Source organism: Nanorana parkeri, unplaced genomic scaffold (assembly GCF_000935625.1).
Source record: "Nanorana parkeri isolate BGI_ZX_2015 unplaced genomic scaffold, ASM93562v1 scaffold909, whole genome shotgun sequence".
NCBI classification, from domain to species: Eukaryota; Metazoa; Chordata; class Amphibia; order Anura; family Dicroglossidae; genus Nanorana; species Nanorana parkeri.
This window is the reverse complement of record NW_017307177.1, coordinates 397,829-414,231: the sequence shown is the minus strand read 5'-3', so window position 1 is coordinate 414,231 and position 16,403 is coordinate 397,829. Positions and strand designations below refer to the sequence as shown.

At 45.0% G+C, this 16,403-nt stretch overlaps 1 protein-coding gene across 2 annotated transcripts in view; it reads left to right on the top strand.

Annotated features, from left to right (window-relative positions):
* The first annotated feature begins 6,640 nt into the window (after positions 1-6,640).
* Positions 6,641-16,403, top strand: part of TOP3B (topoisomerase (DNA) III beta) — a 44,941-nt gene continuing 35,178 nt past the window's right edge. The window contains exons 1-3 of one of the 2 annotated variants that reach the window (XM_018566034.1): positions 6,663-6,724; positions 7,110-7,112; positions 9,067-9,186. In XM_018566034.1, the coding sequence (XP_018421536.1) occupies positions 9,117-9,186 (70 nt within the window). In that variant the 5' untranslated portion in view covers positions 6,663-6,724; positions 7,110-7,112; positions 9,067-9,116. Of the gene's footprint in view, positions 6,725-7,109; positions 7,113-9,066; positions 9,187-16,403 lie in introns of both variants that reach the window. The other variant, XM_018566033.1, reaches the window with a different exon arrangement.

Sequence of the window (16,403 nt, the reverse complement as noted above, 5' to 3'; positions counted from 1 at the left end):
ATGATTTGTACTTCTGTCAATCTAGTCCTGTCTCCTCATCCACTCCACTCCACATGGAATGTCCGTCAGCATCCTTAAGTCTGATACAGTGTATTGAACTTGATGACTCACGTGATGATCTTAGACCAGTGGCGTCACATGGGGGGAGGGGGTGTGTGGCCCGCACCAGATGACACCATCAGAGGGGGTGACACCAAAATTACTGATAGTCATTTTGGTGTCACCCCCTCTAAAAAGTTGGGCACTCGGTTATGGACCAAGAGCCCGACAGTTGCATGAGAGATGAGGGGACCCAGCAGCATACCTTATCCCGCTAGGTGAACGTCCCCTCCTCTGTTTGCCTGTGTCCGCCGGCAGGTAAGCATGTGTGCCGTCATTAAGCGCGTGCACGATGACGTCACACATATGCGTAATGACGTCCCAGTGGGGTGTCTCATTGTCCGGGTCAATTTACTAAACTATAACAATCATTGTTTGCCATAATAACCATTGTTATCAGTAATGAGGGAAAATGAAAGCTAAAACAAATGAGAAAAGGGCCAAAAATTGAGCCTCTTATGTGAGAGCACACATTTACATTTCTGGTCTATCTAAACAATCAGACTGTAACATGTATGGTCAGTCAGATTGACAGCAGCGTTTGTATTGACAGAGCAGATGAAGCAATAGACTAAATTTCTGTCTAGAACAGAAATGCTTAAATAAAAAAAAAAGTATCTGATTATGTAAAAAGGAAACCAGACCAGAGGATTTCCATCTGCCTTCAATTCGATGCTTTGGCTGCAGCTAATGTAACAAGTTGTGCAGAAAATAGTTGCAGAGGCAATGCTTTGCTAAGTTAGCCCCCGCTCAAAGTACTGTTGGTGGAACACAAACCAATTAGCATCTCGTACACAAGAAGCCAGATCTCATTTCCAGGTTGTGGAGGAAGAGGAAGCGTTGGTGTGGATTTTATTGAGCTGGTCTCACAGAAAGCTGTAAAGGATGGGAGCAGGAAGCCTGCAGGATACAGTCATCCTTTTTTATTCACAAAGCTGGGATCAGATGTCAAACCACACACTGCAATCTGTTACAGGGAATACCATGAGGGAGGCAGGCAGGGGAGCTTAGTCCCCTGGAGACTGCTTCACAGAATGCCAGAAATGTGCTGCCAGGAATTCACCTCCGAGCAGGCTGCATGAGCTTTTCTTATATCATGTTAGACTTTCTACAACTACACTACCTAAACAAATTGCGCTCGCCGTTTCACTTCTGTTACCCTTTCTTTTTTTGAAAAAGCGTGCTAGCATCTGATGCAACAGTATCAAAACCCACATCCAGGCAGAAGATGGTTGTGCTTTAATATTCAAATGTTCTAGATTTAGATCCCATCCCATAAAGGGAGACTAAAATGGTTTTGAGCCAAATGTCTTCTGTTTATAAACTTTAAAGAGATGTTTTATGTTTATTCTTATTTTCACACAGAATCTCTCTCTTTTTTTTTTTTTAAATGAACATTTAACACATGGCAAGGGTTCCCAGAGCACTATCGGTTAGCAGTGCTGCTTGCTTTGGGGCACAATTTGTCTGACTGAAGCTTCAGACTGAGCCTAAAGCTCCACCTGCTGGCAACTCAACAGAAAACCAAATATTAATTTGTTATATTAATTATTTACATGACTTAAAATAATAAATATATATACTGTGTATATGTATATATACAGGTTATAAGCCCTAGAGCACAATAAAATAAGAAAGAACCTATATACAAAACCACTCTACATTATCTTTAGATGGAAACCCTAAAAAAAAGAAATACGGGAGTGGCCACTGATGACTTGTTTTTGAAGGTGCAGAATCTAGGGCTGTTAATCATGGAGCTGAACTCCAGGCACAAAAACCTTTCTTTACATATATTCCTCAGTCGCCACAAAGGATATTAATTTATTATTGCCTTTTGTATCACTTGCCCCTCCTTCTAGATTGTAAGCTCTTACGAGCAGGGCCTTCCTAACACTCCTGTATTGAAATTGTATTGCACCTGTGCTGATTCCCTCCATTTTGAAAAGCTCTGCGCAAACTGTTGGCGTTATATAAATCCGGTATTATTTTAAAAAAAACACAATAATAATAATAATTAGCAAAGAATGGCTTTACAGACATTGTAAGTTTACCTTGTAAAAGTAGCAGCGACATCATCACTCTGCAGACTTAGTAGAGAGCACAGATGTGGGAGGGACCCAGGAGCTCCACCCACTGCGTGCTGCCTACAGAAAACTACAGGAAGGGGCGGATACAAGACCAGTCGCCCTGGACAAGGTGAGAGAGAAGCAGTGACTGGTCTTTTTGCAGAAAACTACTGCACAAAGTTTCACACCGGATTACTGCACAGATCTGGAAGAAATACACAAAGAACACAAATATTAATTTAAGAGTACACGTGACTCATCTATTTAGACAATATTTGCTTTTGCCAGTGTTCAGCTTTAACCCTGCTTAACTACTTAGTTAGACAATAACATAAGTGAAGTCTGCAACCAACAAATTTTGTACTCCCAAATTAGGGGATTTTAACACACAGACGTCACACACATGCGCCCCTACCCGCCCCCCCATGGAGAATGGCAAACCTGCAGGCTTCATACAATGTCGCCGAGATCACTTGTACAAAGCAAGCGGCAGCTTCCCCGCTGTACATTTAGCTCTGCTTGCCCAAAGCAGGGCTAAATGTAGAAAACAACTACCCGTCCGAGCATCGGGAGATAGCAATTCCACACCCCTGCTGCCCCGAGGCCGGGCCTTGGCCTTGTGGGAAATCCGGCCCTGCCCCCAACACAGAAGGAATGAGCCTGCGGCCTGTGCTCTCTCCCCTCCAGTGGCCGGACTGTGCATGTGCAAGTGACCATACTGTGCATGTGCAGTGTATAGAGATGGAGGGGGATCACCTGGCAAAGAATTTTGCGGCCAGGCCACACAAGGCCCTAAGGTATGACATAAAAAAAGGAGCATTTTTTTTTTTTTTTGAGGCTGAACAATGATTTGAATTTGGCATGCTGGAATGCATGGGACATTTTTGGGAAACGTTTTTAAAGGTGTATTAACCTTTTATATGTGGCCCTTTGGTGATGTCAGGGGCTGAACTTGTAGCCCCTTATTTGAGGAAGGTTGACTACCACTGCTTTCAAGTCTATGGTCAGCCTTATCCAGGTGTCATGACTAATCTGAATGAAGTTGGCCATAAACGCCATATACAACCCGTGTTCGCACCCAGCTCTTTCAATGTTATAATTGAAGTATGTTGTGCGGGGTGGAAAATTGTCAGCTAAACAGCGACTCAATCAGATCTAATCAGATACAGTCAATGTTCGGGTATTCAGACAGCCGGGAGTAATTTCTCTTGTTCAGCTCACATGACAAGTGTGCACAACCTAGGACTTTCCGTGGAAGCCAGAGACATCTATGAGGGCAGCTCTACATGTGCTGCTATACTACCCTGGCAGTGTGGGCAGCACATCAGGTGGTGTTAGGCAGTGACCATTATCCCTCTCCTCATGGCACTGACTGCCCCCATTATCCATCTCCTAATGGAACTGACTGCCTCATTATCCCTCTCCTCATGGCACTAACTACCTCCATTTTCCCTCTCCTCATGGCACTAACTACCTCCATTTTCCCTCTCCTCATGGCACTGACTGCCCCCATTATCCATCTCCTAATGGAACTGACTGCCTCATTATCCCTCTCCTCATGGCACTAACTACCTCCATTTTCCCTCTCCTCATGGCACTGACTGCCCCCATTATCCATCTCCTAATGGAACTGACTGCCTCATTATCCCTCTCCTCATGGCACTAACTACCTCCATTTTCCCTCTCCTCATAGCACTGACTGCCCCTATAATCACCCTCCTCATGTCACTGACTGCCCCCATTATCCATCTCCTAATGGAACTGACTGCCTCATTATCCCTCTCCTCATGGCACTAACTACCTCAATTTTCCCTCTCCTCATAGCACTGACTGCCCCTATAATCCCCCTCCTCATGGCACTGACTGCCCCCATTATTCCTCTCCTCATGGCACTGACTGCCCCCATTATCCATCCCCTAATGGAACTGACTGGCCCCATTATCCCTCTCCTCATGGCACTAACTACCTGCATTTTCTCTCTCCTCATAGCACTGACTGCCCCTATACCCTTCTCATGGCACTGACTGCCCCCATTATCCCTCTCCTCATGGAACTGACTGGCTAGCACTGACTGCCCCTATACCCTTCTCATGGCACTGACTGCCCCCATTATCCCTCTCCTCATGGAACTGACTGGCCCCATTATCCCTCTCCTCATGGAACTGACTGGCCCCATTATGCCTCTCCTCATGGCACTAACTACCTCCACTATCATTCTCCTCATAGCACTGACTGCCCCTATCCCTCTCCTCATGGCACTGACTGCCCCCATTATCCCTCTCCTCATAGCACTGAATACTGAGTCCGGGCCCTGGCTCCCGTGGCAATAGTGGATGTTTCTCCTCAGAAGTGATGTAGCTAAGCATGGTGGTGCCCTACTCCCTGGAGAAAAATGATCTGGCTGCTGTGTGTGGTGTGTACTGTAAGTAGGGTTGCCACCTTTTCTTCAAGTGAAACCCGAACACTCAGCAACGTGCGGACATTTCTTCGGGAGGATGAGTTGCGGCTTATTCATATGTAAATAGTGCCACCCATTCGTAAGTAAATATCACAGCTGAGACTATTTTCAGTGGGGGGCCAGAAGCCCCTATCTTAATTTTGGTTGCCCCTGTCTGCCTGTCATCTTGTGTTCGGGTTTCTGCTGCCATGAAACCCGAACACAGCATTCAAAACCCGGACTGTCCGGGTGAATCCTGGACAGGTGGCAACCCTAACTGTAAGGCGGTCAGTGATGGTCTTTGTCAGCAATAATTTGGACGGGGTGGTTGTGAAAAGAGTGCAGGGGGGGCTGTGTGTGTGTATGATGTGTGCGAAGGTATCCTGTGTGAAAGTGTTTGTGTCGATCATACCAACGAGAGTGTCTCTTCCAGTCTCCATGTGCATTGTGAAATGAATTATTTTACTGGCTACTCTGGCTACAGCAGCTGGAGAAATGACAGGATGAAACTAAAAGTGATTTAATACACATCACTTTCACATTCAGTTATCTGAGGGGGGGGGATCAGTCTGTTTTCCTGGCGGAGAGAACGCATGAGACTGAGTGACTGTTCTGGGTGCTGCGTGACAATGCATGGGACTGAGTGACTGTTCTGGGTGCTGCGTGACAATGCATGGGACTGGGTGACTCTCCTAGGAAATGTGTGACAATGCATGGCACTGACTCTCCTAGGAACTGTGTGACAATACATGGCACTAAGTGACTCTCCTAGGAACTGTGTGACAACGCATGGGACTGAGTGACTCTGCTGGGAGCTATGTGACAACTCATGGGACTGAATGACTGTTCTGGGTGCTGCCTGACAACACATGGGGCTGAGTGACTCTCGTAGGAACTGTGTGACAATGCATGGGACTGAGTGAACACATGGGACTAAGTGACTCTTCTAGGAATTGCGTGATAATGCATGAGGCTGACTGACTCTGCTGGGAGCTGTGTGACAACATGAGTGGGCATGAGTGGTGCGTCTAGGAATTGCGTGACAACACATGGGCATGAGTGGCTCGACTAGGAATTGCATGACAACACATGGGACTGAATGACCCCCCCTTGGAACTACGTAACAACGCATGGGACTGAGTGACCCACCTTGGAACTGCGTGAAAAAACATGGGATTGAGTGATTCTCCTTGGAACTGTGTGACAACGCATGGGACTGAGCAACTCTCCTTGGAACTGCGTGACAATACATGGGACTTACTAACTGTTCTGGGTGCTGCGTGACAAAGTGATTCTCCTAGGAAATGCGTGACAATAGAAGAGACTAAATGACTCTCCTAGGAATTGCGTGACAACGCATGGGAATTAGTGAATCTGCTGGGAGCTGTGTGACAACACATGGGACTGAGTGAATCTCCTTGGGACTGTGTGACAATGCATGGGACTGAGTGACTGTGCTGGGAGCTGCATTCACACAGTTCTAAGGAGTCAATCAGTCCCATTCAATGGAACACAGCTGGCTGCGATTAACGCACGTTATAGTGCAGAGCTAGGCGCGTTTACATTCACTTAAATGGCACCCTAACTCTTGGTAGCCGTTTGCTGCAACCCAATTGGCAATGAATTGCTGTGCGTTGCAGTGAGAAAAAAGTCGTGTATGTTATGCTAAAGTTGTCATAGGAGAGGAAAATGTGGTCACTAAAAGGGAACTTTGTGAAGTGCAAGTTACATTTCTATATATGTATATAAAACACAGTGACAGCTTCAGCACTCTGTGATACAACACTGCAGGAGCTGCCATACTTCTCCAGCCCACCCGCAAAAACACGCTGCTTGTCTGACAGGCTGTATGATGAATAAACCCTCAGGGTGGTGGCAGCAGCGTGTGGATGGCTGAGTGGGCGTGTACATTGGATTCAGATACCGCCCATAGCTCTGCCTATACACTCCTCCTATTTCCTCCATTTCACAGTGCCTTATGGGAGATGTAGTCTATTCTCTATGCCAGGATATGACATGTGCTCCGTTACCAGATCCTCCTCCTGGCTGCAGGAAGGAGTTATCTGTTTTAGGAGGATGATGACGTCACTGGCAGCTTAAAACGAGGAGTACAAGAGAAGTAAGCACTTTTATGATACGTTGTTACAGCATTTTGCTTCCTCTGACTGAGGGGGATCTAAATATATAAAGTGATGTACATCCTGGAGTTCTGTAAAGGATTGAACACTGTCAGAATTGTGTTTAGTTGTCTGGGTAGGATGTGGTGAAAGGGTCTGTTTAAAGCAATAGGTTTGTCCCCAGCAGCACATACTCCCCCTTCCTTTGCTCCCTCGCTGCTCTATTCATATACTGTGAGTCTGGAATGTAAGCCCCGTATAAGCTCCCAGATACTCTTGTCACAGCTTACATACGGCTGAGATTCTGCCCAACCCCCATGTGACAATGCTGGGCCAAGTGTCTGCAAAATAAGAGGAAAGAGAGTCTGCTGCTGTGCCACATAAGAGGGAGTGAATTTGTTTCATTCATTTCAACAGGCTCCCCTACACACATGATGACATAGTGACAGGTTCTCTTTACTGACATGATCAGTCATATATCTGAATGATATCATATTGACAGGTCCTCTTTACTGGCATGATCAATCATACATCGGAATGATGCCATATTGACAGGTCCTCTTTACTGCCATGATCAGGCATACACCTGAATGATGCCATATTGACAGGTCCTCTTTACTGGCATGATCAGTCATACATCTGAATGATGCCATATTGACCGGTCCTCTTTACTGGCATGATCAGTCATACATCTGAATGATGCCATATTGACCGGTCCTCTTTACTGGCATGATCAGTCATACATCTGAATGATGCCATATTGACCGGTCCTCTTTACTGACATGATCAGGCATGCATCTGAATGATGCCATATTGACAGTTTCTCTTTACTGGCATAATTAATGGCATAGGCATACATTACAGGTTGCTTTACTGATCACTTCAGTCATTGGTACACTTTCCTGATGAAATAGGACTATAGTGACAGGACCGCCTTACTGATAGCTTCAATTATTGAATTACGTGCCCTGTGTTATAATGGAATTTCCTCATTACTGGCATCTTCAGCCACTGGTTTATCTAGGGGATGCTATGTTAAAAGACTCTTTATGGTAGTCATTGCAGCTACCAGTAATGATAAGTCCCGTGTGCTGGCAGCTTCTGGCCATGTTATGACTGTGCCGCTGTCAAAGTTGTGTTCTTCTGTTTCTTTTTCTATGTGGTACATAAGTAATTGAGGATTACCCGGTGTCTTAGGGGATATTGGGGGGGTATAAGTGTACTATACTGCCGGTAGATGAAACAGAGGACAAATGTACTTTATAAGAAGAAGCTTAAAGGGAATGTGTACTGTTTTGTACTTGTATTCTTTATTATGATCACAACTAAAACAATACAAATGTATAATTTTAGTTACGGAAATATTACATATAAATATGATGTAGCCCTCTATAAAGCCAGCGGCTGGGACTTTAAAGCTGTTTTTGTTATTAATCTTTTACTGCATGTCCCCTTTCACATGGGCAGTTGATCAGGTCCACCTTTTTCATTTTTCAGACGCATCTGATCGGAAGCTCAGTGCAACTATAGGCAGTTGAATCTAAACGGGAGTGTGGTCTTTTACATCCGATTACCCCTGGAAAAAAAAAGGAATAGAGTTCCATTTTGGTGGACCTGATCTTGATGGATCAAAGGTAATTTAATGTATACGGACACATGTCCACTTACATCAGACTCCGCCTAGACCTAACATGGGTCCAGTGGAGGAAAAAACTAGACAGACTTGGATGTCACAAAATCGGTGTGCAGATCCCCTTCTGATTGGAATGGACGCTGTCCCTGTGAAAGGAGCTTCATTCAGTTTTATGTTGATACTTTTGGTTGTAGTTCTGCCGTAAGCTCTTTTTAACATGTTTTTCTGCTTTTCTCTTTTATTTAGTTCTGAGCTCCAGCAGAGTTTTTTTTTGGGGGGGGGCACACAGTACCTCTGATAAAGTGTTTCCCGTGTTCTGCTGGCTGCCGGTTACTGTAAAAATCCTCCCTCCATTGATGGTGGATTCTCCCCACAGCAGTGATCTTCAGGCGTGGCAAGGGTTAAGAGCTGCGACTGAGAAGAATTGCGCTGTTTGCCCTCCCCTTCCTGTCCCCTTTGTCCATGCACAAAAGTCCTTTTTGTTTTTTAAAGAATGCAAGGCATTCTGTGGATGGAGGAGGGAGGATGAATGACAGGACCGTCCCTAGTCCATTCACAGAATGCCTTACATTGCGTTATGTGAAAATAATACAAGGACTTTTGTGGATGGACAGGAAGGGCAGGGCAAAGCAGTATCATTTTCATTGTCTGTGGATCTGTATTTACATGATGTTGTTTTCACCTGCTGCTCATGTTTGTTCTTTATAACAGCAGGTGAATATCTGTGACGAGCGTCAAAGTGGCCTTACCAGAGCCTGAGAATGAAGACGGTGCTCATGGTAGCGGAAAAGCCTTCACTGGCTCAGTCTATTGCCAAAATCCTTTCTAAAGGTGAGTATCACAGCATGTCTCATTCACAAAGCTGCCTAATGCATCGCTGTTTTTACTGAAACATGTAAATCATTTAAATTTACAAAAAAAAGTGTGCTTGTTCCATCTGGACGTCTTGTCAATTTACACATACCTTGCTTTGACACTACAAGCAATCCCTGTACATTATGGCTGGACAAATGCTAGGTAACAGCTTGGCAACGCATATGAACAATTTGGAGTGGAGTCTGCCTTTTTTCATACCAACACGTACATACTGATGATTGTATTTGGACATTGGATCCTAATTTTTGGTTGTTAAATGGATGGGGTGCATGCCCTAGAAATAATGGCAGGCTATACAAGTTCTTTGCTTTCTGAGGGCCCATACATACTTGTGCTTTGTGGCAACACATGTTACCACAACGCATTGCAACCCACCTGCTCTATGTTTGGTGTCTGGTGCCATTCATTGTGATGCCCAAATGCATTGTACAGTAGAACTCAGCACACCACAATGCATATACCGTGCACTATGCTGCACTGTGTCATGTGTGTTTCTTCATCTGTTGTTGTGCATTGGCAGCCCATTAACTGCCTCCGGGCCGGCCGAATTTTGGGTATGGTAGTTTTCTGCAATTTCGCGGGTGCGCGCAATTTTAAAGCTTGACATGTTTGGTGTCTATTTACCCGACGTGACCCCGACTTTTATATTTTACCAAAAAACTGGTTAATAATAAATGTTTCCTAACATAATGTAAAAAAAACTTTTTTTTTTCAAAATTTTCTGTAATTTTTCCTAATTATAATAAAAAATAAAAACCCCAGTGGTGATTAAATACCACCGAAATAACGCCCTATCTGTCCCCAAAAAATGGTATAAAATTCATTTCAGTACAGCGTTGCATGACGGAATAAACGTCAGTCAAAGTATCGCAGCGCTGAACACTGAAAAATGGCCTGGCCAGGAAGGGGGTCTAAACACCTGGTCTTGAAGTGGTTAATAGTAAATTAACTGCCGTAACGCAAGGCACTTTAATGCACGTTCATTAAAATGCCCCCCTGGAGCATTTAGCCACAATGTGCTAGTATACACAGCATATTGGCACCATATGGCAGACTTATCTGCCAAACTGATTCCCTCCAGTGCTGAGCTTCTCTCTCGCTTCCATCTTCATTCTCGTCTTCTGGGATTCTTTGGCCATTTGATTGACCGGGCCCTATGATGTAACTCCTGCGCATGCGCTTGGAAGTTACTTCATCTCAGCATGCCAAGCTTGTCCACAAAGCTGCACATGCATGGCTCAATGTACAAGAAATATTTGCAAAGAAGCAGCCGGAAGCTTACGTAGTCTTTTCTGTCATGGACAGCCTAATTTTTTTTTTCTTTTACTTCACTTCACTTGTAACCCTTAAAGGAGAACTATGGGGTCAGTGTTTTTCCCCATAGTTCTCCTTAGGGTAACGGGAGGACACAAACTAGCGTCCTCCCGTTACCCTAAGCTCAGTATACCGCGAGCTACAGCTCGCGTTATACTGAGACGCCGGAGCGGATCCCGACATGGACGTTGAGATCCGCCCAGCTGCGTGAGTGACAGCTGGCTCTGCCTATCTAGAGGCAGAGCCAGTTGTACCCGCCCCCTCCCCCGTCCGTTCCGCCAGTCAGCGCTGGCGGAGCGGGGAGAGGGGAATCCAGCCCCTCCACTGTCACGGCAGAGAGCTGTGACAGGATCGAGAGGTGAGCGAACCCGGTATGTGTTCGCTCACCTCCCGATCTACTGAGCCGACCTGTGACAGTCTCATTGTCACAGGTCGGCTAGAACTGTGAGGTGAGTGAAAAGCACTCATCTCATAGTTCTCTTTTAATATTGAAATGTTATCATTGATTTCTTTGCCCATATTAACAGTTGTAAATGGTTCTTTTTTTATCTATAAGTTTGCTAATTAGCATCACATACAGTGGGTATAGAAAAGAATCATCTCTCTTTAAAATAAACACATTTTGTTGCTTTGCAGACAGACACAGTTTTTGTTTTATCCAGTTGTATTTATTCAGGTCAACTTATAACATTTAAGTGAAAGATAGAACACCAACATGTCAGAACAAAACAAAACAAAAACACAATCACTGAGTTGGAAAAAGGATCACCTTCTTGTGTCAGTATTTTGTTGAACACCCCTTTTGCTTTAATTATAGACTGTAGTCTGTTGGGATATGTCTCTACTGACTTTGCACATCTAGACTTTGCAGGATTTGCCCGCTCTTCTTTGCAGAACTGCTCAAATTCAGTTTAATTTGATGGTAACCGTTTGTGAACTGCAGTCTTCAAGTCGTTCCATAGATTTACAATGAGGTTTAAGTCTGGGCTCTGACTAGGCCACACAAGAACATTCACCTTTTTCTCCTTCAACCACTGTGTGGTCATTTTTGCGGTGTGCTTTGGGTCATTGTCATGTTGGAAGGTAAACCTTCTTCTCATTGACAGCTTTCTGGCAGAGGGCAGCAGATTTTCCTCAGGAATTTGTAGGTATTTTGCCCCATCCATTTTTACTTCTATCCTGACAAGTGCTCCAGTCCCTGTTGCAGAGAAACACCCCCGTAACAGGATATTACCACCTCCATGCTTTACTGTAGGGATGCTGTTATTTGGATGGTGAACTGTATTAGATTTCCACCAGACATATCGTTTGGTGTTGAGGCCAAACAATTCAATTTTAGTCTCATATGACCAGAATACCTTTTTACATGTGGCCTCAGAATCTTCAAGGTGTGTTCTGGCAAAGCTCAGTCTTGACTGCATGTGGCCTTTCCTGAGGAGTGGCTTTTTTCTTGCAACCCTCCCATACATGCCACATTTATGGAGAATTTGTGATATTGTTGTCACATGCACACAATGACCACTCTGTCATACATTCCTGCAACTGTTTCAGGGTTGCTGTAGGCCTCTTGGTAGCCTCTCCAACCAGTTTCCTACTGGCTCTTTCATCCAGTTTGGAGTGACGTTCTGATCCTGGGAGGGTCTGTGTTGTACCAAATACCTTCCACTTCCTAATATTGGACTTCACTATGCTTCTAGGCATTGATGAAGCCTTTGACATTTTTATGTATCCATCTCCTGACTCGTGTCCATCCACAAATTTATCCCGGAGATCTTTTGACAGTGCCTTGCCACCCATATTTGATTTTTTGCTTTACTTGCACTACCAGGTATCGAAAAGCTCCAGGAAAGCTCTTTTCATGCAGCGCTAATCAAAATGACCACAGCTGATCACAGTTGAAAGTCAAATGGCTTTGTGTTTTTTAGGAGGGTGGTGATCCTTCTTCCAACTTAGTGATTCTGTTTTTGAATTTGTTTTATTTTTTTCTGACATGTTGGTGTTCTATCTTGCACTTAGATGTTATAAGTTGCCCTGAATAAATACAGCTGGATAAAACAAAAACTGTGTCTGTCTTCATTTCAAGCTGCAAAGCAACAAAATGTGATTATTTTTAAGGGGGGTGATTCTTTTCTATACCCACTGTACATGGTGATCCTGCCAGTCCTCTTGCCTTCTTTTAGCATTCTTACTTCGCCAGGCATGGAAGCAGATTTGTGCTGGCATGGTAGTTTGCATCCCTCATCTCCTAATTGGAGCTACAGAACACCGTGCAGACGCACAGTGGTTCTGTACTCCGTAGTCAATCTGGCTCTCTATCGATTATAATCGATTATGCCGATTAGTTGTTGCAGCCCTACATGCTTCCCTGCCCAACCCTCCTAGTTTTGATTGGCAGCGGCTCCTAGCTGTTGCCTCTCTGTCAGCACCGAAGCTGCGCATTGACCATTAGAGCAGAAGCAGTGAGTGAGACATTGAACACAAGGAATGCTGCCACACCACCCACACTCGGAAATAGCCTGTGTGGTCAAATGACCGCTGATTTAAAAAGAACTCCGAATTGTCAAAAGTTGACCCTTGCAGTGCAGGGGTAGTTCCACTGCAAGGGTTATCTTTTGAAAATCGTGGATTTCGTCATTAAAGGAATGATTTACAGGAAAGCATTATTTTTTAGCATGCAAACTTTCTGTGAGGTATAGCAATGTGTGTAAAATAGCCTGGCATGGTTTATAGTTACTGACATCAAGTAGGTTTTAATGCACCACAACAAAACACTTAAAGGAGAACTATGGGGTTAGGGCTTTTCCCCATAGTTCTCCTTAGGGTAACGGGAGGACACAAACTAGCGTCCTCCCGTCACCCTAAGCTCAGTATACCGCGAGCTACAACTCGCGGTATACTGATACGCCACAGCTGAAGCAGATCCCGACAATTATGTCTGGATCCGCCCAGCTGCGTGAGTGACAGCTGGCTCTGCCTATCTAGAGGCAGAGCCAGCTGTACCCGCCCCCTCCCCCGTCCGTTCTGCCAGTCAGCGCTGGAGGATCGGAGCGGGGAGGGGGGAATCCAGCCCCTCCCCTGTCACAGCAGAGAGCCGTGACAGGATCGAGAAGTGAGCGAACGCCGGTATGTGTTCGCTCACCTCCCAATCTACTGAGCCGACCTGTGACAGTCTCATTGTCACAGGTCGGCTAGAACTATGAGGTGAGTGAAAAGCACTCACCTCATAGTTCTCCTTCTGAGTGTGAATGTATCCTAAGACTAGGCTTGCACTGTTGCGTTGTGGCAATGCATACGCAATGATGAGTGTTCTTCTGCACACTAACTTACGTTAAGGTAGCCTATTCATTTAAATGGACTGCCTACCGCTCCAAATCGCAAAAGTACATGTACTTTTTTTTTTTTTTTAAATAATACAGCACACCACATCTCACCTTAGTACATTTCTGTGCCATATGGTTCGCTGTAGTGTATATCCATAAGCAAAGTGAGTTGGGATTCCATTAAAAATGAATGCCACTGCAGTGCACCAGCTTGGAAAGAACACATTTTTGCGCGTTGTGATAACACACACACTAACACATGCATTATCGAAGCGCAGCAGTGTGAACCTGGGCCTAAAGAGAAGAGATTGGATCCAATAGTGCTAAATAAGAAACTCGGGCAGTATTATGCAAACAGTGTGGATTAAAGTAATCCAACACATCTGGAATAGGTTCACAAAAACCGCCATTTAATCCAAAATGAACACTGTAATATAAACACTTTATTGTGACCATCTACACCTCCTATGAGAAGCAGGAAAAAGAGACAGACTGCTATATAGAGTCTTTGACCACAATGATATAATATATGATTTAATTTATGGGACCAAAGTGGCTGAATCTGTTCCATTTTGCAGTTCTGTGCCCATGCTGTATACGGCTTTACTGTAGTAAAACTGGCCATACACTGTTAGAATTTTGGCCCATTCACAAGAATCAGCCTAAATCCCAACAGTGTGTGGCCCTGTTGGCTCCACAGAAGAAAATTACTGAATCACCTTTTTGTTGAAGAAACCAGGCTGAAAATTGACAGCTGGACAGTGACTGCAGCCATCAGCTGCAGTCACTGTTAAGGTTTTCTGACAGCAGAGGGCACTGGCTGTCAAAATACCATAGTACGATGGGAGGATTCCTCCATCGACACTGTTTTGCATGGATTGAGGACTCTTTTAAACCTCTATTAGTTCTATTATTCAAAATCTATTAGTGTATAGCCAGCTTAATGTAAGTTTAATGCTGGCTTTAGCACAATCGTGGTGAATATACTGTGCTACAGTACAGTACATAAGCACTGCATTATGATGCATATCAATGCTACCGTACCCCAAACCTTCAAATCAATATCTGCTTTTGTTGTTAAGTTAGCACAGTTAAAATGAAGTGGACTTACTATTAAAATTCACACTTCTTGCATCAGTAGGGCACATAGTACCTCTTTGATGCCATGAATTAAAGTGAAAGTGACATAAGGCCCCATTCACATTTGCAGAGTTCCCGATTGGCACCCAATCGCAGTTACCTGCGGACGTTCCTCCCTGGACCCAAACTGTTTGCATCCAGAGGCAATTGTCTGCAGGTGATCAAAGCATGTCCAATTATATGTGAACATCTGCTGGCACTGTCATTGCATTGTATAGCGCAGCTGTTCGAAAGAGTTCCACAAAGCAATACGTGAGACTCGCCCAATCAGCCCCAATCACAAGAATGAATGGGACCTAAAGCTTAGGAATTCTACAATACATGGTGTTAGGGTACCAGGAGGTTTGCGGGTGTTACATCATGAGAGTATGCAGTCTGTAGATCCACAAAGCACAGTCAGAATGCAGAGCCTGTATATGTAATAATCAAATGTGACGGTCCCATCCGCATATATTATTCAAAACCATATGTCCATTAATAAAATGTTTCCTTTGTTAAAAGTGTTTATGTTTTTAAAAAAATCCACTTTATGTATTGCTATTGATTTGTAAATGTAATGTGAAACGTGAATGTGCGTTTTAGTTAAACGCAAGTTGTAAACCTCCTAGGGCTGCAACAACTAATCGACATAATCGATTATTGAAACAGTTGTCAACTTTCTCTCCCGTTCATTGAAGGACACAGGGCAACAGATCGTAGATCCTGTATGGTAGGGTAATATCGCCACCTGCAGGAGAAGGACGCTAGGCACAAAACTAAAGACCAATTACAGCCTAGGGGCGGCCCCTGCCGGTGGTTTGTTGCGCTGCCAGGGGTGCATGTGCGTGTCTGGACAATCTTCTTCTGCGAGTGGAGTCGTGTTCTTCTCTGGTGGCGGTTCTGGTGGTCGCTATGCGGTCCTCCGGCGGAGTCAGATGGCTCCTGAACTTCCGGATGTCGTGTCTGGTGCCTTTGCCGCGACTGTAGTGTCTGGGCTTGGTCCTGGACATTGTTGTGGCCCGAGTTTTTTCTCCGTCGGGACAAACTTCTGGAACTCCGTTCCAGCGTGCGTCTCTTGCGGACGCACCGGTGGTCGTCCGTTCACTTTTGTGTGCAGGTCCTGGACCTCCTGGTGGCAGTGGGACTAGTCTTCCCTGTCCCTGGAAAGGGGGCTTTGTGTTTTTTTTGGTGGCGAGGGTCTCTCTGAGGTGGTGGCTTCGATCTCCAGCCTCGGTACGGGGGAAGTCTTCCTGCCCCTGGACTGGACAGTGGTCATCATGGTCGCCAGCCTTTGGGGGCTGGGGTGCGGTCCCGGGCTCCCAGACAGTGCAGGGTCGTTGGTCGCGAGGGGTGTCCTGTCTGTCGATTTCCGTGTTGGTACTTCGGGCGCTTCGTCTGTGTCTCCTTCATGGACGGCCC